Raw genomic sequence first — 27,262 nt, forward strand, 5'->3', positions numbered from 1 at the left:
GGAGAGAGGAAGGAGGGGGAAGGAGGGGAAAAAATCTTAGCTATATGGAAGTGATTGTGGAACACTGAAAACAAATAAAATAATTTAAAAAAGGATTAGAGGTCCTCATAGGCTGGTCAGGGTAGGTAGATTTGAAAATCATCAAGGTATTTAAAGCCATGAGAACTAATGAGATCACTAAGTGAAGTAGTGGTAGAGGGAGAAAAGGACCCAGGACAGAATGTGGCCTTCAAGTGTCTCCTCCCACACGGTGTTTTCCATGCACAAGAGAAGATCATGCAAGATTCCTTGATGCATACGATAAAGAACTTTTTTGGAGTCTAGTTACACTGCTGGGCAGCTGGATGGTTCAGTGAATAGAATGCTGGGCCTGGAGTCAAGAAGCCCTGACTTCAAATTTAGCCTCTGACACTCCATAGTTGTGTTACCTGGGCAAGTCACTTAACCTCTGTTTGCCTTAATTCCTCCAGTGGCAAACCACTCCAGTATTTTTTACCTAGAAAACCCCATGGACAATTTGATCCACAGGGTAACAAGGCGTTGGACATGACTGAAAAACAATTTTAACTGTTCAACGCACATTTAACACATGGACATTTTTTGGTGTTTTTATACGTGCATTTTCATTGCTGAATGTAAAAATGCAAACAATTCTCTGCTGCCCACCATTATGGAGTGATGTGCATTTTGATATAATTTATGCAATATCCGGTGATAATGAAGTATGGTTTATTTAGAGGAGCAGTGGAGAAGGTTAGTGAGAAGTTCTTAATTGCCTTCCTTGCTGTGTGAATTTCTGGCCTTTATACTGTTTGTGAGGGTAAGCTTGGGACCTGCTCATACATGTTCAGTCACGCAAGCTATCAACATGGAACAGACTGTCTGCCAGCTGCATTCCAGGCATCATTAGATAAACACCATTATTGTTCCCAATCCTCCCAAGTGTTGGGTACTTTGTAGATGATGGTATACATTACTTAAATTCTTAATGGGCCTTGCATGTCAATTATCTTAATAGATTTTTTTATGCTTGCGAAGTGCTAGCTAACTTAAATCTGAGGGGAAAAAACCACTTTAATTCCTACCTCCAAAAGCACATGAACATTTTTTTGTTGTGGAATTGTTGATTAGGATAAGACATGCTTATCTCTTGTGCTCTAGCCCAGTGCCTGGCACATAGTAGGTGTTCAATAAATGCTTTTTTACTTGTATTGACCTTATCAGTTATTTTAGGCTGCTGTCTGGCTACATGGATGTTATTACATGCTATTGAAAGTTTTTATGGTTTTGAGAGAACAAGAATATGTCAATAGGTTGCTATTTTTGCTTAGTAACTATATGATGAAATAGCCCCCAATTCACACATGGTAGAAATCAAATCTACCTGTTTTTGATAGTGAAAAGTTATCTGTAACAAATCCATCAGTCTTGGAATTTAGATGTAGAGATTGTTTTCATTCTTTGTCCATCATACCCAGAATTGCAACTAGCACATAATAAATTAATTGTTGATTGATTGATTGATGATGAACCTGATGAGTCACACCGTAAAGATTAAGCAAGAAAGAAGATCAGCAAGGTGGGAATTCTCTTATTTGAAGTAACCTTTTTGTCCTCAGATGCTCATTTAAGATACATTGTGGGGCAGCTAGGTGGCACAGTGGATAGCACTAGACCTGGAATTAGGAGGACCTGAGTTTGAATCCTGCTTTAAACACTAGCTGTGTGACCCTGGGCAAGTCACTTAACCCTGATTACTTCAAAAAAAATGTACAATGTGGTACAGTGAATGAGGAGCTGGCCTTGAAATGGCAAAGACTTGGATTCAAGTCTTACTTTTGATATGTACTGACTATGTGACCTTGGACAACTCAATTAATCTCTTAGTGTTCTAGGAAACTTTCTAAAACTTTAAGCTGCAGAAAAAGTATCAACCTACATTGATAGATAGAAGAAATTTTCTCATCTTGGACTTCTCTATATTAATGAAATCACAGGTCCAGTCCCTACCTCTAAAGAACATACACTACTACTCAAAAATTTTACTAGATTTTTATTGCTGCTTTTTGTTTTTACATCATCTGGATTCCCCCTATATTCCTTTCTTTTCCCAGAAAGCTATTCCGTATAACAAAAATTTATTAATAGAAGGAAGAAGAGGGGACAAACCCCAGCAGAATAAATTACTACATTCCACCACTACCCCAAATCTGATGTTAGTTGCAGTCATCCACACCTCTAGAACCTCTCTACTTGTGTGGAGGTAGAATTGAAAAGATCTGGGAACTGATTAGAAATGAAGGGTGCACATGTGAGGGAAAAGGAGGAGTGGAGGGTGATGCTACAAAGTTGTCAACTTGAGTGACTGAAAGCATGGTAATGTCCTAGCTAGAAATAGAGAAATTAGGAGAAGGGTTGTTATAGAGGATTACAAACAAATAAAAAGAATTTGACAAAAGTACAAAGAAATAGTCTCAAAGGCTTTCTTCCCCCATACATCATAACAACACATGAGATTCTATGACAAAACCAAACACTAGAGAACTATTCAATAATATTAAAATCAAGCTAGATATAAAAATCAGTAAGTCAAGTCAACAAGTATTTACTAAATGCCTACTTATACATCAGGCTCTAAGCTAAGTACTGGGAATAAAAGGAAAGCAAAAGACAGTCCCTGCTCTTAAGAATGTCAAGATCTATGTACATAAGTAACCTATCAATTTGTTTACCTTCTCAATAAGGGAAGAGGAGAAGGAGCAAGAAAGAGAATTTGAAGTCAAAAATAAAAAATGTTAAAACTTTTCTACATGTAATTGGAAAAATATATTTTTTAAAAAGTCACAGTCTAATGGGGAGGCAACATGCAAATAGCTGTATATGTATAGGATAGAGATAACAGAGGGAAGGCACTAAGGCTGAGGACTGGGGAAGGTTTCTTGAAATCAATCAACATTTATTAAAGGCCTCCTAGATGCTAGGCATCTTGCTCAGTGGTACAGACGTTAGCTGAGATTTAAAAGAAGGCAAGGAAGCTAGGAGGAAGAGATAAGGGATAGTATTCCAGGTATGGGGGACAACCAATAAAAATGCTTCAATTTTGGAGATGGAGTATTGTGTTCCAGGAAGAACGAGGCCAGTGGCACTAGATCAGAGTATATGTGTAAGAAGACTGGAAAAGTAGGAAGGGACCAGGTTTTGAAGGGCTTTAAAAGTCAAGCCAAGGATTTTTTATTTGAATCTGAAGAAAATAAGGAACCACCAGAATTGACTGACTAGGGGATGATATGGGTAAAGTTGTGCTTTAGGAAGATCAATTTAAGAGCTGACTAGAGAATGGACTGGAGTAGGGAGAGATTTGTAGCAGGGAGACCAATGAGAAGGCTATTACAATAATGCTGACATGAGATGAATGCATATGTCAGGGTGGTTCCAAGGTCAAAGAGAAGGGGGAATATATGAGAGACTATGAAATTAGAAGGTATAGTGGATAATGCCCTCTGCAAAAGATTTCCCTATTGAAGGTGTTTTCTCAAATGCTCCTGTTTGTGAATGACAATGTGCTGATTACATTAAGCCTGGAAACAACTACAGAGCCTACTTAAAATCTATGGCTATGCAAAAATGCAAGTAAATCCACATTAGGGAAAAATGCATATTGGCCAGATTATGATGTATAGTTGGAGTAGGTCATAGGATTAATCCACCACTGTTTCTATACCTGGTACAGGCCCTATGGCTGGACAAAGACAAGGGTCTGGAATTGAAGAGGAGGAGCAAACTTGGGCTTGATTGTTTGGAAACTGTACCATATTTGCAATGACCTCATGTTATTCCTTAGTGTATGTATCCATCTTTTTTAAAAATTCTTTTAAAACTTAAATACAAAACAAGAAAGGAAAAAAAATTCCATGTACAGAGCAGAACATAAGAGAAGATTCAATATAAAACAATAAATTCCCATTTCTTGAAAACATATATAACAAATCCTACACATTGTTTTCAAAGCAATCCTAGCTTTTCTGTGCTTCCTTCTAGGTTTTCTTTTGTTCTGTTGTGCTATTGTGTTATTTTATTTTTATTTTATTGTTATTTTATTTTTTCTCCTCCCCCCAGGTTATAATATGATATATAAATAATTAGATATAATTATATGTGTATAAATAACCCCTAGGTTACAATTAATGGTATATACACACATATACATACATATCTATAAGTATATACATACATACATACATATATATATATATTCACACACACATATGTAAGACCATACCATTTATATTTCCATCTGTCATTTCTTTCTTTGGAGGCAGATCGCATCTTCTTTCATAACTCTAAGTCTTCCTTTGTCTTTCTAAATCAACCAGCTCATCATTTCTTATATCACAGCAGTATTCCATCATAATTATATACTACAGCTTGTTTAGCCATTCCCCAAATGAAGAGCACCCATTATTTTAGCCGATCAGATAGGTGTAAGATGATATTTCAGTTATTTTAATGTGCATTTCTCTAATCAATAATGAATTTGAGCATTTTCTCACATGGCCATATATAGTCTTGATTTCTTTGTTGAAAAACTGCCTGTTCATACCCTTTGACTATTAATTGGGGAATGACTCATGTTCTTATAAATTTGACAAAGTTTTCCACATAGCTGAGAAATGAGATCCCTAGCTGAGAGACTGTATACAGAAGTTATTTCCCCCAACTTTTTCTTTCCTTAGCTACATTGGTTTTTTATTTATACAAGAACTTTTACATTTAAAATAATTGAAATTAGTCATTTTATACCTCAACAGTACTCCCTATCTCTTGCTTCTTCACATATTATTCTCCCATCCATGGGCCTTCAAGATAATATGTTCCCATATTCTTCTAATTTTCTTGTGATATCTCCCTTTATATTTAGCACATGTATCCATTTTGACTTATCTTGGTCCATAGTTTAATATACTGGGCTATGCCTAATTCTTGCCAAACTGCTTTCCATCTTTCCCAATAATTTTTACCAAATAGTGAATTCTTATCCCCAAAACTTAAAATCTTTACATTTGTCAGATACAAAGTTAGACTAGTTCCATATTCTCTCCCTTTCTCCCTCCCTCCCCCACGTTGAGAAGGCAAACTGTCTAGTTATTTTAAGTCTAAAATAATATTGAATACTATTTGTGATATATAGTGTTGTTTCACTCTTTTAATTAAATCTATTTTTAAGCTTTAACTTTGAGATCATGATTACTACCTCTGCTTTTCTTACATAATAAATTCTATTCCAGCCCTTTATTTTATTTCTATCTGTATCTCATTTTTATTATTTCCTGAAATTGATGTATCATTGAATTAAAATTTTTAATCCATTCTGCTGTTTGTTTTATGGTTAAATTCATCCCATTTACATTTTAAGTTATAATTACTTGTTCTGTATTTACTTCCATCCTATTTTTTCTCACTATACTTCTCACTCTATCCCTCCTGACTCCTCTAATTTACTTGTACTGTTACCTTGCCCTGCTATTCCTTAATCTATCCACCCTTCTAAGAGTCCCCTTTCTTAATCTCTCCCCTTCCCTGCCCTCCACCTTAATCTACCAGTTTAAGAATTTTCTCCCTTGTTCCTTACCCCCTCCTCATTTTTAATCTATACACCCTTCTAAAAGTCCCTCCCTTATCTTCTCCTTTCACCCTCATCTCTTTCTAAATTTGGAAAACTTTTAGATGTATATGTTGTTCCCTCCTTAGCCTATTTGCAATGAGAGTAAGTTCCAGCACTACCAACTCCCTCCAACTTCTGTATCAGTTCTTCCTTTCATGCCTCACTTGTATGAGATAATTTCTCTCTCCCTAAACCGTTTTATTTTTTAGTCTCACCATCATACACGGCTAAGTCCAAGTCTTTCTTTCAAACTACCCAAATGATGATGACAGTCCTAAGAGTACTGATATTTTTACTTATAAGTAGTAAACAGTTTGAGCTTATTGAGTCCCTTATACTTGGTATTTAATGTTTACCTTTGAGCAAAATGATCAGTTAAATTCATAGAGTCATAGGATCAAGAGAACCCAGCCCACTTGTTCAGATAAGAAAACTGAGATCTGTGGTGCCTTAGGTCACTGAACTCCCTAGATGAGTGGTTAGGTCAGTAGCTCAACAATGAGTTTGCCTTATTGTGATTTCAAGTATGTGCCTGACCTTCAATATGTAGTTAAGGGAACTGGGGAAGGGGGAGGGGAAGGAGCATGGAGTTGGGAAAGCTGTTTATCTGGTAAACTGTTAATAGACGAGTCTATTTGTAGTATAGGACTTGTGTAGGAAGATAATGGAAGTTGGGCTGAAAATATAAGCTGGTATTAAAAGACTAAGGCAACAGTCAGACTTTGTCCCATATAGATTGTGGCATCATTAAAGATGTAGCTCAAAAGAGTTAAAAGGACATTTTAGGAAACTTAATTGAGCAGCAATGTGAAAGCTAGATTGGAGGAGACAGCACTTAGCAGAGTACTACATACATTTACTCATGAGATGATGAAGGCATGAAGTAGGATGGAACTCATGTCAATGAATGGTAGAGGGGACTATAAAAGGATTGGACATGGGTAGAGAAAACCATTTTGGGAAGATATTGCAGTAGTCTAAGTCAGAGGTAATGAAGGATTGAACTAGGGTGGTGACTATGTGAAAAAGGGAAAGGGAAAGGATTCAAGATGTATCATGGAGGTAGAAATACAAACTTTTGGGTATGCGGGGTAAGAGAGAGTTACGAGCTGAAGATGATGCAGGTTGTGAACCTGGTGACTGGAAGGATGGTGATGCTCTAAACAGTAAGAAGGAAGTCTGAAAGAGGGATGGATTTTAGGTGGAAAGATAATGCAATGAGATGCCTGCTTATCCTGGGTGATGTACTATCTCATATACAACTAAAATGGAAAGTGAGTTTCTTACTGAGGAGCAGAGGGGGATGCCTTCCACAGCCATACCTTGATCTAGACGATGAAAAGAGGGGTAGAATTTTTTAAATGGTAACTGCATAGCTATTGCCATAAAGAACTGGGTAGCAGGTAGGTGTAGTTGTGTTGGAGACAAGCACTACAACAGGCTATTGTGGAATGGGTGGGATGCAACCATCTTTCAACCCTGTGACTGAACCCACAAACCTACATACACTTGCACTGATGTCAGGCACACTCCCACCCCATTTCAGAGACTACTGGTTTAAAATATTATGTCTATGTCCTTTGGCCATGTTTTGTGGATTGCAGAATAGATTTAAAGTTGGGAGAGACTTTAGAGGACATATAGTCCATCCCCTCATTTTACAGATAAGGAAACTGAAGCCCAGAGAGGTTAAATGACCTGCTGATGGTCTCATAGTAGTAAGTAGTTGAGCCAAGATTCCATCTCAGGTCTCCCAATTCCATATCCAGCCCTTTTACAATACTTGTGTATAGTATGCATAGGCTTTCATAAACAATAAATTCTCTCTTGAAGACTATCTCACAAAGTCTCCAGATAAGAAAAACAAACAGGCACAAAGAAAACATTTTATTGTAATTCTGCAACACCTACAGTACAATAGTTTTTTTCTGCTACTGCTTTTAAGTCAAACAATTATTGATAAGATGAAAAATATTCTTATTACAAAATATGCCTTATAAAAATGCCTCCTCTATTTATGCATATTTCAAATAGTTTACACATCCCACTTTCCCCAAAGACACTACTGACTGGGTGAAATTTTTTTTAAAAAAATGGCTTAGTTTGATCTTGCAAGCAAAATGAAGTACGGTTTTGTTTATTACTTCCTTGAAAACCAACTATGAAAATATAACATTATACATCAAGCAAGTTAATTTTTATAACTAAAGTACAGTTTCCCTCAGAGTCCAAAGCCTTCCAATTATTCATTTTATTCATTGGCTAAAGAAAGGAGAATTAAGATTCAATGGAAGGGTGGCTCAGTTTGACCGTAATATGGCAATTAACTTGGTGGGATAATAAAGTTTTCTTCTTCATTTACTCAGATCTTTGCCTAATGTCTCCTGGTGATGTGGAGATGACCTTGGCTTCCTGATGGTTGGGCCAGTGGAGCATAAGTACCAGTTGCAAAACTCTTTTGAGTTTGAGCCTGGAGATGGATTGAATGTGGTTATCATGCATTGGTGGATGACCAAGTGTAATTTTTTTCAGCCACAAAAATTCACACAACAGTTTTTTAAAGCAGGTGGCAGTTGTGCTGTGGGTTAGTAGAGGCTGCATCTACCACAGTGACGGAATCGTGGGTCTCTGAAGCACAGTAAACCACAGTTGCGTTTATGCTACTTTTCAAATATAAAGTACTTTATTTAACATTCTTATTAGAGTCTCACAATAAATCCTTATCACAAAAATTAGATCTATCAGTATGCAAAAATTTGATTATGATTTTATTTTGAAATAATATGTTCAGTCTGCTAGTTTCTTTGCTTTATGAACAACAACAAAAAAGAATACATTGCATCAATTGATGCAGCTTGGTCCTTCAAGGTATTCTTAAATTCCAGTTCTTCTTTAAGCATCTGAACTTTTGAAAGTAGCACAGCAGGTAAAATGCAGGGAGTGGAATGAAAGGACAGGAAATACAATTTCACTAATTATTCTGACACATCCCCCTTTTGTTGTACAGCCTTTAAGGGGGAGTTTGAGGTTTTTGCTATACAAGGTAGACAGCAAAATGACTAATTCTCAAAATCTTAAACTAGTTCACAAATTATTCATTTCAATTCCCTGAAATCCAGAACACCAAGTGTCCATAGCCATTTAAAACTACTTAGTGCAAGATAGATTGCTTTAAAAGAAAACTAGGGGAAAAGTTATCTAATTCTGCATAGTGATTCTTCTGGCAATAATAATAGCTAAGGTTTGCAAAGCATATAGAATTACACATCTAGCAAGTTCACTTTTGTATCTAAAGTACAATTTCCCCCAGAGCCCAAAGTTTTCTGATTATTCATTCTGCATATTTCATGTATATTTATCTTACTTGATCCTCCCAACAACTCTGTGAGTTAGGTGCTGTTATTACCTATGTTTTGCAGATGAGGAAACTGAGACTGAAAATGATTAAACGACTGCTCAGGGTCATCCAGCTAACTGTCCAAGGCTGGCTCTAAAGTGTGGATGCAGACTCACTGCACCACCTAGCTGCAAAGTGGTAACTTACTTATACGTGGATAAGAACAACATTCAAAACAAATGTCACGGTCAAATTCTCATTTACTACTTGGCAACTTTGTTTTTTCTCACTGTCATCTATTAATGTTGAAAAGCCCCTGGGCCACATGGTCTGTATCATTAGGAGTTCAATTCCAGGTAAAACCAGAGAGGTTTATCATCTCTTCAGTTTCAAGATTTCTATAAATGATGCTCAATGGCCCTATATTGCCACAGCTACTACTGAAAAAATGCTTCCAAGTTTAGTGGAATAAAGAAACACAACAGCAGCTGGGCCTCGATTCACCAAAAAACTTAATGAAAGTAAGGCATTACCCTGAAATGTTTATATTCCAAGGTACTCTATTGGAAGTCAGTGCAAATATTACCAGAAACTATTTTTTAAATGTTCCAAAACAAAACTAATGAGTGTCACTAAAGTGTGACTGCTAATTTGGATCCTGATTATATGGTGTCAAGCCTCAAATTTGCCTTCATTAATCACAGAAGTGCAGCTGTTCTGTAGAAACAATATTCCACATTTAGCTATAGGCAGTCTGCCAAGTAACAGAAGACAAGATTCCTAAAAGTAAGCTTCAATTACTGTTTTTCATGAACTCACTCAGAGATCAGCAGTCCCCTTTTCCTCCCCCTTACCCTGCTTTTGCGGATTCATCCATCTCTTCTCATCGAGTAACGGTGATTCTATTTGATGATCAGTCAGTTTCTATAAGTTTTACTGACATTATAGGAGGCACAGACATTCACACTGTCACAGAATGTAAGAATAAGAGAGCAGCTCAGAGATAATCTAGTCCAACCACCTCATTTTACTGACAGGGAAAAGAGGCCAGAGAAGGTTACTTATTCTAGGAGACAACCTGAGTACTCAACTCAGCTATGCCACTGCATCCCAGTCTGGCAGTCTTTGGGTATGTGTATTTCTTTTATACCAAACTCAAAGTGGTCACCATCAAGTGAAGATTTATTTTTCAAGTATGGCTTCTTAAACCAGGGATGGTAATGAGTGTTTTACACACACACACACACACACACACACACACACACACACACACACACACAGACAGAGACACACACACACACTCTGTCTGTCTGTCTGTCTCTCCTCCTCCCCCCAATGCTTAAGACTTCAGAGACAAGTTTGTATGCTGTATTTACGAATTAAGGCTTGTTCCCTGGAGCTTTTAAAAAACCCACCTTCCGAAAGTATCTAACCACTAGTGGCAGAGAAAATAACGTGATGCTAATTCTTACAGGGGCAAACAGTTTGTGAACAGCATAGGCCATCACAAATGTACTAGTGCCGGTAACAATCTTAGAGCCATGGAGCGATTCCGCAAACCCAAGTTTGGAAAGAAAGGAAGATACGTCCACACCGCTGGAAAAGAAAAAAGATAAAAAAATGTAATTATCACAACAGGGCCCTTCAATCCTTGAGAATTATACTTATTATTAGAAGCTACTTAACTGTGAAAGAAAGAATTTCCTGCAGTGGTAAGTGCTGAGAAGAGCCAGTTGAGCAAAAACTAAGCTAGTCAGCATAAATTTAGTTTTTATTCATATGCTTATGTGATAGGTACTGTCATTTTAACAGTACAAATTAATCCAGTAAGTTTTGGATACAAAGAACCTTGATTTACATTATCCTACTTATTCTCCATAATAATCCTGAGGAAAGCAGTACAAGGAGATTGTCCTTGCTTATAGTTGAGGAAAGTGAGATTCAAGTAAAGTACTTCCTTCTAGATCTTACAGCTACAGACTGGAAATTAAGAGAAGCATTAGAGAGGGACTATCAGAAAGTACACATCTGGAAGTGGAGAGCAAGCATCTGGGATGGAAGTTGGTTAAGTGGAGGGGTCATTTGGGGGCAGGGGAAAGGAAGGTGTACATCTTGTGCTGCATTGAACCCACATCTGGTGGGGAATGTCAAAAGCATATTGGACTTAAGAGTCAGAGAACCTGGGTTCAAATTATGGCTGGTTCAGCTTCCTATGTTATCCTGGGCCAAATCAACCTCTTGAGGTCTCAATTTCCTCCTCTGTAAAATGAAGGAAATAATCTGGATGATTTCAAAGGCTTCTTCCAACTAACGATGGTGGTGATGACCGCAGCTTATATATGTACATGTATAAGTAAACACAAACATATATATCTTTAAGGTTTGTAAAATGCTTCAAATATATTATTTCATTTGATCTTCACAACAACCATGTGAGATAAATGCTATTATCAGTCAGTAAACATTTATTAAGCACTTACTGTACAAAGCACCGGAGACACACACAAAAAGACAAAAACATGGTCCCCACCTCCCAAGGAGGTCACACTCTAATGGGGGAAGCAACATGTAAACAACCATATAATATGTATATAAACACATATGCACACATATACATATATACACACATATAATACATATACACACATGCACACACATATACACATGTACAAGTATACACACATATATTTAAGAATGGTAAATAATTTACCTAAGCAAGAACCTTAAATTATAGGCCCCTATATAAGACCTGTACTCACACCCAGTGCTCTTTCTACTATATTTAAAAAAGATGGTATGCTGTCAAAAAACTGTCAAAGCCACTGACATTTTTAAATAATTAAATCATTTAGACAGCAGTCCTCATCTGAAACATTTTTGGGGTGGAGTAGGAGGGGAAGGACTGGGTGGAACCAGGCCTGAGATTTCAGGTTATGAAATTCCATCTAGCACCTTCTCTGTGATTTATGATTTCAGAGAACCTCCTGGGGGCAGGTCAGAGGTAAAGCAAGCTGTGCAGGGCCTCAGAAGTACATGTGTCAGAGATAGGAACTTGAACCCAGCTTTTCCCAACTCCATTGGCTCACTATCCATTTGTCTCTCTTCCATGATGAAATTCTTAAAAACCAAAGGGTTATACCTTGAAACAACCAGGTAGCATATTCCCAAAGATATTAACGAGATCCCAATGTGCAACGAAACAGCCACGGCTCCATATTCTTTAAACACCTTTTTCAGCTGCTGCCGTTTGTTTTGTTTGCTGTCATCCACAACGCTGGAGTCTGTGAGTGCTCTCTTAGTTTTCTTTGGGTCCTGTACAAAAAGAGGAGAAACGTTAGAAATTTAGAACAGGTATAAGAATAGTCATAATGTCTGACCCTGTACAGAGGGCTTTCGGACACTTTATCTTATTTGATTCTCGCAAAAATGCTGTTAACTATCAGAGTGGGTATATTGTGGAAAAACCCTGGACTGGGAGTCCTAGACTAGGTTCTAGTCCCATCTCTGCTAATTTAATAATAATGATACCTACCATTTATGTAGAGCTTACTATATGCCAGGCATTGTGCTGAGTACTTTAATAATAATAAAAATAGCTAACATTTATACAGAATTTATTATGTGCCAGGCATTATGCTAAACTCTTTCCAATTGTTATCTCATTTGATCCTCAAAACAACTCTGGGAGGTAGGTGCTATTTTTATCCCCATTTTAAAGATTAAAAAAAAAACCTGAGGCAAACAGAAGTTAAGTGACTTGCCCAGGGTCACACAGCCATTCTGTGTCTCAGGCTAGATTTGATCTCAAGTCTTCCTGACTTTAGTTCTAGTACCTATCCATTACGCCATGTGGAGCCACCTAGCCTATGGCAGTACCCCAAGTAGATTGAAGTTAGAAAGAAATTTTCCATATACACCAAAATATTCAGAGAAATACTTTTTGTGGTAGTAAAAAAAAAAAAAAAGAAACAAAAGTAGATATTTACTAAGTGGGGAATAATTAAATAAACTGTGGTACGTGAAGGTAATGGAATGATGATCTCGATCGGAGAAGAACAGGAAGACTGGCATTAAATGATACAATGTATACAACGTAAGTGAAAAGAACCCCTCCCCCCAAGCTGAATGCTATGTGTGTGTCATGGTCAAGCTTAACCTCTAAAATTGCCACTGCCTCTCTTCTTTGACGAAGTGGGAGACTAAGGATGTAAATCGCTGTCAGACTTGGGAAATTCTTTCCCCTCTACCCACTTTGTTTTTTATTCTTTGTTCCAAGGCATAGCTTGCTATGGGAGGGGGAAGAGGAAAGGATATATTTGGAAATAAAGATGATGAAGACAAAAGATGACAATACATTAATGAAGAAAGGAATCTGCTTTATGAATTTATACTTAGGATATCCCAAAAAACTGCAGAAGTGAAGAAAATAGGAAATTGAGAGTGAAATATAGAATGCATTTGCTGTAAAAATATGTACAAACTTTACAGTGATTGGATTATTTTCTTTCAAAGCCTTTTTTTGCACTGATTTGAGTGCTAGTTCTACCCAAGAACATCGTTTCTCTGTGCCTTTGCATTGGCTATCCTCAATGCCTGGAATTCACCCTTCATTTTTATCTCTAAGAATCCCTGGCCTCCTTCAGCATTCAGCTTAAACATCACTTTCTATAGGAGGCCTTTCCTGGTCCCTCCTCAGCACCCAAAGCTGGTGATGCCCTGCTTCAGATTTCCTTCCATCTACTCGTCTGTATGTATAACAACAAGAGCAGCATTTATATAGCAGGTTTGCTAAGTTAAGGTTTGCTAAGCACTTTACAAATATCTCATTTAATCCTAACAACAAGCCTAGGAAGTAGGTGTTGTTATTATCCTCATTTTACAAATAAAGAAACTGAGATAGTTATGTGACTTGTCCAAGGTCACACAGTTAGTCAGTTCTTCCTAAGTCCAGGGCCAGCACCCTATCTGTTGCACCACCTATCTGTAGGTATCTTGTATGTACCTAGTTATTTACAGGTTGTCTCCCCCATCAGAAGGTGAGCTCTCTGAGGGCTTTGAACAATTTTCCCCTTTCTTTGTATCCTCAGAGCTTAGCACAGTGCTTGGCAAGAACTTAAAAAGTGCTTGTGGACTGAGTTAAGTATTTAAAAGAACATAGGATTTCAGAGCTGGAAAGGTACCTGAGACATCATCTACTTCCATCTCCTCATTTTACAAAGTAAGAAACAACTGCCCAAAGAGAGAAAATAGGGTCCTGAAGAGTTAGACACAACAGAAACAAGTGAACAACAACTGCGAATGACAACAGGACAGAGTCAATATTTCCAAAGTTTTTCTTCCCCATTACTGTCAGTCAATCACATTGAATAATTGATTTCTGGTCTGTGATCCCAGGAGGGCCTTTCTTGATTTTCTAGGAGAGGGTTGTGGGGACCTGGAATTGGGATCTTGAAGTGGAGAGGTGGGAGTATGAAACTGGCCGGAGATATTCAATTTCATGTAATCACTGCCTCAGTCAGGCAAGACACAGCTATTTCAAATTTCCCATGGATAGAAGTAAATATCTTCTGAGTCTCAGTGAGGCCAAAAGTACCACCAGGATTACTCTGGTATGCTATATTCAGAGCAGGAAAATTATAGAACTGAGGATGGGTAAGAAGAGAATTGAGCAACACAGAACAACAAAGGGAAGAGAATATGTGTACTAGGGTAAGAAGAGGTCTCAGATCTTGTGCAGGGTGCAGAAACAGTCCAACTGGCAACTTTGTAACTCAGTTCTGGGCCACAGATCCAGGGCAGACTGAGGAGAGGGGAGTTCTATTGTGTCTCTTGCCCCAGGAACTGGTTTGAATCCCAAAACAAAGGGAGGCCTGCAGTTCTGTCACTCTGAACTTGCAGAAGTGTCCATCTGGTTGATAGTGGCTGAGCCTACTAGAACTCTAATCAGGACAAGTCCACAGGCACATTGCACAGACCCAAACCCAGGTCTTATAGTACCAATATCAGGAGGTAAAAAAATAAGACTCTGCCTTGGAGGTTCCCCAGCCTGGGCTATCTCTGAGATCCTTGAATAAAATAATGCTCAATATCCCAAGAAAGCAGCAGCAGGAACAGCCCAGATATTCTCTCCAGAGGTTCTCAGAACCTGGCCCTAACATAAAAGTGAGAAGTCAAGAAATAGGCTGGAAGAATTAGGAAATAAATAAAGATCTATGGTGATAGGGATGTTTAAGACTCAAACCCAGAAGTAGATAATGACTCCAAAATATCTCTAAACAAAGGCTCAAGTTAAAACATTGCTTGGGCACAAATTCAGCTAAAATTCCTGGAAGAGATGAAGCAAAAGTTAAGAAAGTTTTTTTTAATGTTTTCATAAAGAAGATTTGTATGGCTAGAATAAAATTGAGAAAAAAACCCCCCAAAAATTATGTAAGAAAAAAATTGGAAATAGAATTAACAGCTTGGCACAAGAGGTCTAAAACTTTACCTAAGCAACAAACTCCCTGAAGTTAAAATGAACCAAATGGAAACCAATGACCAGTAAGCATCAAGAAATATTAAAACCAAGTCAAAAGACTGAAAAAATAAAAGAAAATATAAAGTATCTTATGGCAAAAATAGCTGACCTAAAAAAGAGTTCAAGGAGAGATAATTTAAGAAACTTTGGACAACCTGAAAAGGTATGACCAAAAAAAAAAAATGACCCCAGATATTTCAAGAAATCATAAAAGAAAACTGCCTAGATCTCATACCCAAAGGGCAAATTGGAAATACAAAGAATCCACCAGTCACCTCTGAAAACAAATTCACAAATGAAAACTCCAGGTCAAAGAAATAAAAAAAAGACAGCAAGCAGCCAGAAAGAATTCAAATACTAAGGAGCCCCAGTAAGAATCACAAATGATTTAACAGCTACCAGTATAAAGAAGCAGAGAGTTTAGAATACAATATTCCAGGAAATAGAGGGGATACCCATCAATTTGGAAATAGCTGAACAATTATGGTATATGAATGTGACTGAATGCTATTGTGCCCTAAGAAATGATGAGGGGGATAGTTTCAGAAAAAAAAAACAAAACTTGGAAAGACTTATATGATTCGATGCAAAGTGAAGGGAGCAGCTGCACTAGGAGAACAATTTATACAATAATAGTCATTCCGTCAATAAATATTTATGGAGCCTCCCTTTTGTGCCAGGCACTTTGCTAAACACTGGGGAGGGATATAAAAAAAAGACAAAAGACACTCCATGCTTTCAAGGACCTCACAACCTAATGGGACAGACCAATGTGTACCAGTACAAACCAATGCAAACCAATATGTACAAATAAACTAAGCAAAACATAAAAAACAATTAAGAGAGGAAGACACTAGAATTAAGAAGGGTTGAGAAAAGCTTCCTGTAGAAGACAGGATTTTAGCGGGGAAGTAGAAGGAAGTGAAGGAAGCCAGGAGGTAGAGATGAGCAGGGAGAACATTTCAGGTATGAAAGATAGCCAGAGAAAATGCTCAGGCAATGTTTTTGTAGTAGCAAGGAGACCGATGTCATTAGATGAGTTCCTTGGGGAATGTGAGAAGGAGGGATGTGGATATTAGGTGGGAGAAGCTAGATTAAAAAGGACCTTGAACACAAAACAGAGGATTTTATATTTGATCATAGAGGTGATAGCCATAGGAGTTTGAATGGAGTTTAAGAATTGAATAGGGTGATGATATGATCAGACTATTTTAGAAAAATCATTCTGGTGGCTAAATAGAGGATGGACTGAAGTGGGGGAGAGATCAGACACAGGAAGACCTGCCAGCAGACTACTGCAATAGTCCAAGTATAAGGTGAGAACAGCCTGCACCAGAGTGGTGGGTAGCAGTGTCAGAGGAAAGAAGAGGGCATATTTGAGAGACGTGGCAAAGGGGAAACTGGCAACAAATTGGTCATGGTTGTGAGTGAGAGATAGTGAAGAGTCAAGGATGACAACTAGGTTGTAAGTCGATGGTGTGGGAGGGTGGCAGCGCTCTCAACAGCAACAACAATATTGTCAAAGTAATCAACTTTAAAAGATTTAGGAATTCTGATCAACAAAATGACCAACCACGATTCCAAAGTACTCATGATGAAAATACTAACCATTCTGAAGGACTCAGTACAAATTGAAGCATTCTCTCTCTCTCTCATATGCTGGAATTTGGTTTTTTTGAGTATACATATTTATAATGGGTTTTGTTATTCTTGCATTTTCAATGGGTGGGGGAGGTGGAGATGGGAGGGAGAGTTCAGAACTAAAAATAAAACTGAATTTAAAGAATTATATATAGATATAGATATGATAAGGTAACAGATATAGGCTTACTTGCAAGAAAAATATATCAGGCAAAACTGAATATAATACTATAGGGGGAAAAATTGAACCTTTGATGAAACACAGAATTTCTGTGCATTCCTGATTAAAAACACAAAACCAAACCAAACCAAACCAAAGCTGCATAGAAACTTTAAAATACCGGACTGAAAAAGCACAAAAAAGTCAACATAGTGAGCAACCGTAAGAGACTGAACAAGGATAAACTACTTACATTCTAAAATGGGGAGATGATACTGGTGTTCCTCAGAACTCTTTCACTATCAGAGGTCATAATTAGAGAGATAGTTGTTCTGTTATGTTTTGATAATCCTAAAAGAAGAATGGAAAAGGAAGGAGAAGAGAAATACATGAGAGGGAAAAAGAAAGAGAAAGCATGTGGAAAATTATCATAGATAATTGGGGTGCAAAGTGGATGTCTATACAAATATTGAGGAAGGGGTTGCAGGAGGAGAGGTGACAGACCTCACTCTAATTTGAATTGGTTAAAGGATGGAAGAATACACATACACAGTTGAATATAGAAATACATTTCACTGAAGAGGTAAAGAGGAGATGGAAAAGGTAAAGAGGAGACGGAAAAGGGAGGAATAAGGGAGAGGGTAGATTAAGGGAGGGATTAATTGGAAGCATAACAAACTGTAACTAAGAAAGGTGGATTTCCAAGAGGAGTTTATAAGAAAAGAAAAAAAATGCCTAAAAATTTGATCTCAAAAAGGGAAAGAGAAAGGGCAGGGGAACAGAAGCAGATTACACCAAACCCCTGAAACTGAGGAGCTTTTTCTTCCTCACTCAACACTATCTTCTCTTTTGTAATGAGGGGGAAGTCGAAACAATAGGAGACAATTAACAATCATGACAGTGAATGTAAATGGGCTGAATGAACCTAGTTTATTACTAGGTTTTACTATTCTGTTTATGAAACAGAAGTATACAAAATTAAAATTGTTGGGGGTGTAAGCTCAGTTTCATGCGGACAGTCTCGGGCAGGTAAAAGTGAGGACTTCTAAACCTTAGAGTTCTCATGAGGCCCCCCAGGGAACAGCTGGGAATTGAGGTGTGAGACCCGGGCTATCTCGTGCAATATTTCCGCCTCTTCCCCGTGGGAAACTTGCTGGGGAGAGCATCCCACCCTTGAGATTAATCCATGGTCTGAGCACACCTGTTGTTGTCTAGCTAAGGGCTGAGAACAGGCACGGTATTCAGGTGCAAACTATGCGGCGGGAGAGCTTAAGTAGGGTCAGGAAAGCCTGAAGGCGCTCTTTGCGCTGAAGGGCCCTTAGAGGGCAGAGGGTCCCTCCCCTCTCCCACTCCCATTCTCTTACTGTAAGATCTTTGCCTCCTTGGGAGGAAGATTCCTCTCTCCTGAGAAAGAATTCACCCTGCACATATAACCAAGACCCTGAATAAAGCCTAACCCTTGTTCGACTCTGGAAAGTCTCTTCTCTCACACGTTTATCCGGTTTGGCCAGCCGAAGACCTGCGACAGGTAAGGAAAGACTCGGGTAGCCCTTCGGCCTCAAGGCCTAACATAAAATAAAGGGCTGGAGAAAAAACTATTATGCTTCAGCTGAAGTAAAAAATGGCAGGATTAGCAGGCAATGAACTCAGGTAAAGAAATAGCAAAAACAGACTTAATTAAAAGACAGACAGAGAAACTACATTTTGCTGAAAGGTAACAGATAAAGAATTAATATCAACACTAGCAACTAAATATTTAAATAATTTGAATTATATGGAGAAATAGACAACAAAACTATAATATTGAGGTTCCAGACAAATCTAACAAAAAAGTTAATGACTTGAAAACAATTTTTGAAAAGTTAAATATGACAGACTCCTGGAGATTACTGAATGAGAACCAAAAGAAGTATATATATATTTGAGATATGCATGACACCTTTACTATTTATTTGGTCATAAAATCATCACAAAAGGGGAAAAGAAGAAATATTAAACGTATCTTTTGTGGACCGTTAACACAATGAAGATTGTTAAAAAATGGGCCACTAAAAATGATTAAAATTAAAAGAATAAATAACTTAATTTTAAAGAATGAGTGAGGCAAAAGAACAATTCAAAGAAACAATTGATCATTCCATGAAAGATAATGAGAATGAGAAAACATAAGATTTTTAAGGATGCAGCTAAAGCAAAATTCTTAGGTGAAATTTTGTATCTTTAAACATTTTCATAATCAAAGAAGAGAAAGAGGAGATCAGTGAATTGGGCATGAACCTAAAAAACCCTAGAAAACCAACAAATTCATCACCTAAATTCAATACCAAACCAGAAATCCTGATAATCAAAGAAGAGACTAACAAAATTGAAATAAAAAAATAAAACTCAATGAATTAATAGCTAAAAGTGCTAGCTGTTTTTTTTTTGAAGATTTCCCCCTCCCTAAATAAATAAATAAAACATTAGCTAACTTGATTTTTTAAAAGAAAGAAAAAAAACAGTTACCTGTATCAAAAAGGAAAAATGTGAATTCACAATGAAAAAATAAATTTATTACAAACGATTTCACCCAATTTAAATGCCAATAAAATGAACAATTAAATGAGATGGATGAATATTTACAAAAATATAAAATGCCTAGATTACAGAACAAGAAGTAGAAGACAACTCCATCACAGAAAATGAACTTGAACAAGTCATAAATGAACCCTCAAGGAAAAAAAAATCATCTTCAAGGCCAGATGGATTTACAAGGGAATTCTATCAAACCTTTCAAGAACAATTAATTTCAATATTATGTAAAATATTTGGAAAAATAAAGTCCTACCAAATTTCTTCCATGTTATAATTAGTCTAAATATCTAAATGAGGGAGAGTCAAAACAGAAAGAAAATTATAGACCAGTATCCCTAATGAATGATTGATGAAAATGTATACATATATATATTTATGTATAGTGTGTGTGTGTGTGTCTGTGTGTCTGTGTGTCTGTGTTTACAAGGAGTGGCACTAAGGAGGATGAGGCCTTAGTTCCATTTACATTAAACAAGCGAATCAAATGCTATGGACACTTGGATATTTATATTACTTTTCACTTCCCAGGCATTTATTTCATCTCCTGCTTCCACACCTTTGTAGAGGCTGGTATCCCATGCCTAGAATGCACCTATTCCATACCTCTAGAGAATCCAGAACTTCTTAAAAGTTTCCACTTGGGTACCATCTCCTGATTCCCTTAGTTGGTAGTGCTTTCTCTTTCTTCACATCACTTAGCTGTTTAAAGTTGTAGCTGAAACTAGGTGGTAAGCTCCTGTTTTGTTTTTATAACCCCAGCATTTAGCATAGTGATAAAGCAGGTGTTTAATGAAAGGAGTTACTATAGTCTTGCAGAATTTCTGGGTAAAAAAAAAAAAACCCACTACAGTGCATGATGTATGCATAAATCAAGATGATGGACAGTGGGACTGTTGTGTAAATGACCTAGACATGCCTACTCTCTTAGTTGTGTTTGAAGAAAAGTGTAATTACCTCTACTTCATCGTCTTTTATGAGCTTTGCAGGGACTCAATTCATTTGGCATTTGTTGAGAGGAGAGGGGTCAGAGCTAGATGATAATCCTATGCCATACACACCTCACAAGCACCAGATGAACTGCCCTGGCCTTTTAGTCTTCTTGGGTTGTGTTAAGAGTGTCACACGTGATTTTTTAGGACTTTCTCCATTTGGGGCATTCTCTTAGTTCCTTAATGATAAGCCTTTAATTACTGAATGGGTGTGGCCTCACAAAAAATGAGACCCAGGAAAGACCTCAGCTTAAAAAGGCCAAGGTCTCCCACTGCATCCAGGACATCACCAGTTATATCCTGACTTATATCTTGCCAGTGTACTCCAGTGACTTCAGGAGAGAGTGAGGCTGATGACTTTGAGCAGCTCTGCCTCACCTAAATCCAATTCATTGGCAAGTCAAGACATCACCCTCCTGATGTGACTGGTCCTCTTACAGAACACAGGAGGAACACCACCACCACCACCACCAGGTGTCAAAGACACTGCCTGCCCCCATATGTGGTTTCCTAAGGTCCTGGTTCTGTTTGACTTTGATACCACTGCTCTCTACATTATTTTTCAGTCAGTTCCATTCCTTATTCTTACTCACCCTCCTCCTTCCCTTCAGCTTTTGGGTTACCCTACCCTCCACCTGCGCTTCCAGACCATAGTAAAGGAAGGAAGGAGCCAGAGACTAAAGGATCTTGAGTACAGATTGTGACAGTTTATGGAGCACACAGACTTACTCCACAATGAAAAATGTCAAAGTTTCTGATATTATAAAAATACAGGAAAAAAAAAATTCTTTGGTAGGAACCACTTCTATTCTGTTGCGATAGTCTCACAATGCCTGAACTGAGTACAGGGAGTGTTTTTGTTATTTGTGTTTGTGTCATCAGACATTAGCACAGTGCCTAACACATAGTAGGCTCTTAAGAAATACTTGTTGACCAGCTGATTGATCGGCGTTAATTTGGGGGCTTCAAGGGATCCTAAAGATCATCTAGACCAACTCTCTTAACTAGAGAGAAAAAACAGACCCTGAACAGCAAAAGGTCTTACCTGATATAACACTGGCCAGGAAAAGGCAGAACTTCTGGGACTAGAATCCAGCACCAAGTAGGTGCTGCAAAAAGTATCTGACAGTGGTTGAGGGCAAGAATTTCATGATAGGGGTAGATTTTAATAATATGTTTTGTGTGAATAAAAAAGAGTATGTGGGATGTGAACAGGTTCCACTCTGCTGAACATTTTAGTCTGACCTCATTTAGTTCAAAAAAGCAACAGAAATGGTAGGGATAAAAGTATCTGAGTCCAAAACTACCGAGTCTCTCTTTCATAATGCACAATTCTCATAAGGTACCTTCTCTCTCAATATGTTCCTGCCTTGGATAGTGCCAACTAAAGTCTTTATCATGTATTTTAAACTCTAATCTTAAAGAGAGAGGAGTTGTATTAATCAAGTTAAAGTACATTCAAAAGGGAACGGAGCCCATCTCTTAATGAAGATAAGGTCATTTTTTTTCATTTTTCTTCTAGGACTGCTTAAATGAAGGGCAGATTTATTGAAGGTTTCTCTGTTGGTAAAGAAACATACCAAATTAGAGTCTAGAAAGGAATCAAAGCTTGGACCACTTTTTCTTTAAGGATTCTTTCAATACTTGCTGTAGATGCTGAAGTAGAATTTAGCTAATTAAAAACAAATTGTCCCCCAATCTAAAATTCACTCTATTTCATTCCAGAACATTTAAAATATAAAGTGATAATGTGAATATAGGCTGCTTATTAACATGTCACAGCCCTCAAAAATGAGCTTTTTGAAAGGAAAAAAAATGCATGTACAACTATACATGGAAAAAAAATTCACATCCATTTTATACAAGTTAGATTTCTGGGAAAAGTGTAGCATGTCTTTAGTCTAATATGATATTCTGGGTATTCTAAAGACCTTTTCTTCCTCTGACATTTCTCTATAGAATTGACATAATTTTGATACATGATGTTCTGGTTATCCTAGGGGGTTGTTATTTCAGTCCCTACAAATCAAGAGCAAGGCTTTTAAAATTCAAGGAGAACAAAAGACAGCTTGATGGTTTATAGCAGGGGTTCTTAACCTTTTTTTGCGTAATGGACCCCTGTAACTGTCTGATGAAAACCAAGAACACTTTCTTGGAATAGTGTTTTTTAAATGAAGGGAAATCCTGGATTTCATTTAAAGGAAAATGAAAATAAATATGTTATCCTTTTTCTCATCTAAATCCACTCTATTTAATAGAGTCCTGCAGAGTCCACAAGGTCCTCAAGTTAAAAATCCTGATTTAGAGGGAAGACAGTGAAAAAAAAATTCTATTTATTTCCCCTTCCCTTCCCTCCCCTCAAATGGGCATTTAATATTTGCAAAGAAAGGACTGTTAGATCGCGTTCTTTACAACAGAGTAGTTCATACTACTCTTTTTTTTCAATCTATGCAATGCTTCTCAGGACCCCACCAAAAACTAAATAAGACAAAAACTTCTAGAATTTAGGTGACCTACTCTTACCTGCTCTGTACTCCTGAATAACTTCTATTTGATCAGGAATGAATTATATCCCTCCCTACCTCATAATCTCAAATTTGCTTTCCCAAGATTTGACTAGGTTATCTATTCATCCAACTGAATGCTTACCATACATACGTAAGATCTTTTGCTAATATTAGACTGCATATCCTTGTCCTCTGCTGGGTATCTGGAGAAAATCACCCTGGAAATAAATGCTATTTGCCCAGGATCATGGTTTTAGAATTAGAAGAAACTTCAGAGATTCATGAGTGGGGAACTTGCAGCCTTGAGGCCACATGTGGCCTTCTAGTTCCTTGAGTGTGGCCTTTTCACTGAGTCCAAGTTTTACAGAACAAATCTTTTTATTAAGGGGATTTGTTCTGTGAAGTTTGGATTCAGTCAAATGGCTGCACTTGAGGACCTAGAGGGTGGCCTTGAGGCTGCAAGTCCCCTACCCCTTGGAGGCTTAGGAAGCTTAAAATTACATACTAGTGGTACTGTACTAGCCATACAGACATACAGGTACTAAGGGGAAGAGCCAGAATCAAATCCAGATCCCAAGACTAAAAAAAAAACCAAAAAACCACTTTCCCCACTATATCATGCTCCTCTACCTCTGTTTAGAAACTCGAAGCAGTGAAAAGCATGGGGTATGGGGCAGCATCAGCCATTCCTCCTGGATCATCTTCTGTCCACGCCACTGCTCTAAGATGGGCACAGATATTCTGAGACATAGCTGCATCTGAGAGCTGGCCTTTGAGGTGGGGCTTTGTTACATAAAACAGATGAGTTTTCCCTCCTAGAATGTTTGGGAGGGCAGATGGATGAGAAAGCTGGGTAAACATCACACTGAGCAGGCTGATAGATGGAAAGGGAGAGAGGGAGGGGGGGAGAGGGTGAAGAGGGTAGAGGGGGAGGGGGAGAGAGGGAGAAAGGGGGGGGAGGGAGGGAGGGAGGGAGAGAGGGAGGGAGGGAGAGGGAGAGGGAGAGGGAGAGGGAGAGGGAGAGGGAGAGGGAGAGGGAGAGGGAGAGGGAGAGAGAGAGAGAGCTCATAAGTACCCCAAAGCTGACCTGGATTATGTAGAGCCAAACCTCTTAGTCACAACTGCACCAGTCTCAAGTGTCCAGGGCTTCAGGAAATAGGCAGGTGCTTGCTATCAGGCGCTTTCATGCTTTGGAGTTATCATTTATTGTCACTCACTTTGGGGGAGGGGGTAATGGAGAACTAAAAAACACTTCAAAGTTACTTTGTGTTCCCAACAGTTTGTTCTGATATCAAGGAGGGTATCTTATGAGAGTCTTAAAACAAACTTCTTTCCCCTTTGGTTCAGCAATACAACCACAAACAACCTTTCTACCATATTTTTTTCTAGACTGTTAACCAAGAGTTTCAACTCTTTCTCAGCCTCTCATTGAGGAACGTTCTAATCAGCAAGGACCTGAAGCCCAGAGCTGACAGAAGAATGGCTAATCTATAAGGCTAGACAGCCAACTCAGTTCCCAGAGACAAAACAAAGATTCTTTGAGGTTGATTAGATACCAAAGGCCTTGAGCTCAAATTCTGGCAGGTTGAAGCACTCTGAGCATCTATGATGCCTCAGTCAAGACCCTCAGTGAACTTCAGACAACAAAGGGATGGTAGGCCTGAGGGTGGGGAGGACAGATTATGATGTAACTGGACTGGCCTTTAGTGTCATCTATTCAGTTTGTTTATCACGGGAGTTTGGAGCAGGGCCAGGACTAAAACACAAATTTCCTGACTCAGGAGGTAACTCTGGGCTAGTTTTCTATTCCTTCCCACCCCCTCAAGCCCCCTGACCAGGATCTGTTTGGAAAGATCTCAGGATCACCGAGGAAGAGAATGAGATTAGTATATCCTTATTGTCAGTATTTTAAAATTTACAAAGTACATTTCTCAAAACAGTCCTATGAGATAGGTAGTGAAAGAATTTTTACTGCATTTTAGGGAAGGAAATTGAGGGTCTCAGAAGTTAAATGACTTATCCAGGGTTAAACAGCTAATAAGTATCAGGACAGCACTGAAACTTTTCTTCCTTTTCCTCCTGCATTCTCCTGCTTAGGAAACTTTACTCATCTCCTTTCCATGACCTCCGTTGACTTCCTTCCATTTGACTCTGTGCAGGACCACTCCCTCCATATCTCCTTTAAACTTATCTCATTTTCCCTTATATCAAAAGTTATGTGGTTTCTGATGCTGCCCTCCAGTAGGCAGCTCCAAGAGAGCAGAGCCTGTGCGAAGTCTTTCAATGAGTCATCGAATTCATAGAGCTGGACTTGGAGTCAAGAAGACACCTGGTAATGTCCTTTAACTGTTGATTACCTCAGTTTCCTCAACCCTAAAATAGGGATTCATAACAGCACCTCCCGGCACAGTTGTTGTGAAGATCAAATGAAATATCTGTAAAGGGCCTGGCACTTGGCGACAGAGAGAAATGCCCATCTGAATTTAGCAGGTGCTTAGTAAAATACGTAGGTTTTTTTTTAACCACACACTTCTAGCAGTTCCCCCACCCCCGCCCTCGCCCCGGGGTAGACCCCATCCTTCCTTCAGAGGCAGCTCTATGGAGCGAGGATAGAAGGCAGGTCGTGGAGTGAGGCAGATGCGAGTTCAAATTCAACCTTAGAAGCTTAGTAGCTGCGTGAACCTGAGCAAGTCACTTACGCGGTCTTCCCAGGCTGCCTTCCCGGTAAGGTGGAACAACAGCACCTACCTCACCTGGTGGTCGTTAGAACCGACACGAAACGCGTCTTTCTTTCTCTTCCTTCCTTGATCTCTGCCCAAAGCAGAGAGTACGTGAGCCCACAAGAGGCTGCCCATCTCGTACCTCCCTAAGGAGCGGGGCGTGGGGAGGAGGCAAGCAGGGAGCCCGGAGCTTACGATCCTTGTCCAGAGGCGCGGAGAGGGTGGAGGGGGCAGCGGATGGGCATTAGTGCCCAAAGCCTAGGCAGGGGGAGGGGCTGAGCTGGCGGGTGCTTACCTGGGGGCCCGCACTGCCCGAGCTGCTGCTGCGGCTGCTACTAGGGCTGCTGCTGCCGCCGGCGGCGCTGCCTCCTGCTCCTAGGAAGCTTATCTGGGCGTGCATGGGGCTAGGCCCGAGCGGGGGCAGAAGGCGCGGGGCCAAGGGGGCAGCGGGCTCGCGGGGGCTGCCCAGAAGAGGCCCCAGGCGGAGGCGGAGCCCGAGCCCGAGCCCGGCCGCCCTCCTGCCTGCGACCGCCGCCAGCTGCCAGACCATGGTGCCACCCGCAGGGTCGGGGCGAGCGGGCTAAAGAGCCAGGGGCCACCTCGGTGCCCCGCCCCGCCCCGTCCTGGCCCGCCCTCCCCTTCTCCTTTTCGGGCCGGGATCTGGGCCGAGTGGGTGTCTCCCAGTAGGTCCCCTCCTCCCCGCTTAAAGAGCCCGTGCCTCCTGCGTCCCCTGCGAGGGAGGGAAGGCGAGCGGGGAACGGCTTGTGCTGATGGGAGGGGGCCTTCTGGAGCCGAGGAAGGTGGACCTAGACCTAGGCTTGCGGACTCGTAAAATGGGGCAGATTTAGGGTTGTTTTTGACTCCGTATTGGAGGGGATCGGGACCGTCTTCGACAAGCTTTGAAACGTTAGAACTAGAAGGATGCGGTGCAGCTCAGCGCAAAGCCCCGCGAGCTCCGGCTTCAATTGGTTGCTGTGCTGTCCTACCCGACGCTTGCTGACCCCAGCGGGGGTTTTCTTGGCAAAGATACTAGAGTGGTTGGCCATTCTTTCTCACGTTCATTTTTAAGGTGAGGAAACTGAGGCAGGCAGAGGTCAACCCTTGTTCCCGGTCACACAACTAGAAGTGGCTGAGGCCGGATTTGAACTCAGCAAC

The 27,262-nt window shown here is 39.4% G+C and overlaps 1 protein-coding gene across 1 annotated transcript; it reads right to left on the reverse strand.

The window, feature by feature from the left end:
- Positions 1-7,534: 7,534 nt before the first annotated feature.
- On the reverse strand, positions 7,535-26,855 carry FAM210B (family with sequence similarity 210 member B). Its single transcript, XM_072633494.1, has 3 exons — positions 26,403-26,855; positions 12,139-12,311; positions 7,535-10,595 (listed from the first exon to the last, which is right to left on the reverse strand). Exons 1-3 carry the CDS (start codon positions 26,655-26,657, stop codon positions 10,379-10,381), a joined length of 645 nt encoding a protein of 214 aa, XP_072489595.1. The 5' UTR covers positions 26,658-26,855; the 3' UTR covers positions 7,535-10,378.
- Between the last annotated feature and the right edge of the window lie 407 nt (positions 26,856-27,262).

This window comes from Notamacropus eugenii, chromosome 1 (assembly GCF_028372415.1).
Source record: "Notamacropus eugenii isolate mMacEug1 chromosome 1, mMacEug1.pri_v2, whole genome shotgun sequence".
NCBI classification, from domain to species: Eukaryota; Metazoa; Chordata; class Mammalia; order Diprotodontia; family Macropodidae; genus Notamacropus; species Notamacropus eugenii.

Excerpts from the sequence above, each read along its gene's own strand:
- FAM210B (XM_072633494.1), bottom strand. The coding sequence starts at position 26,657 with ATGGTCTGGCAGCTGGCGGCGGTCGCAGGCAGGAGGGCGGCCGGGCTC. Across the intron at positions 12,312-26,402 it reads CGGGCAGTGCGGGCCCCCAG|GACCCAAAGAAAACTAAGAG; the intron begins GTAAGCACCCGC and ends CTTTTTGTACAG. Across the intron at positions 10,596-12,138 it reads TGCTACCTGGTTGTTTCAAG|CGGTGTGGACGTATCTTCCT; the intron begins GTATAACCCTTT and ends TTTCTTTTCCAG.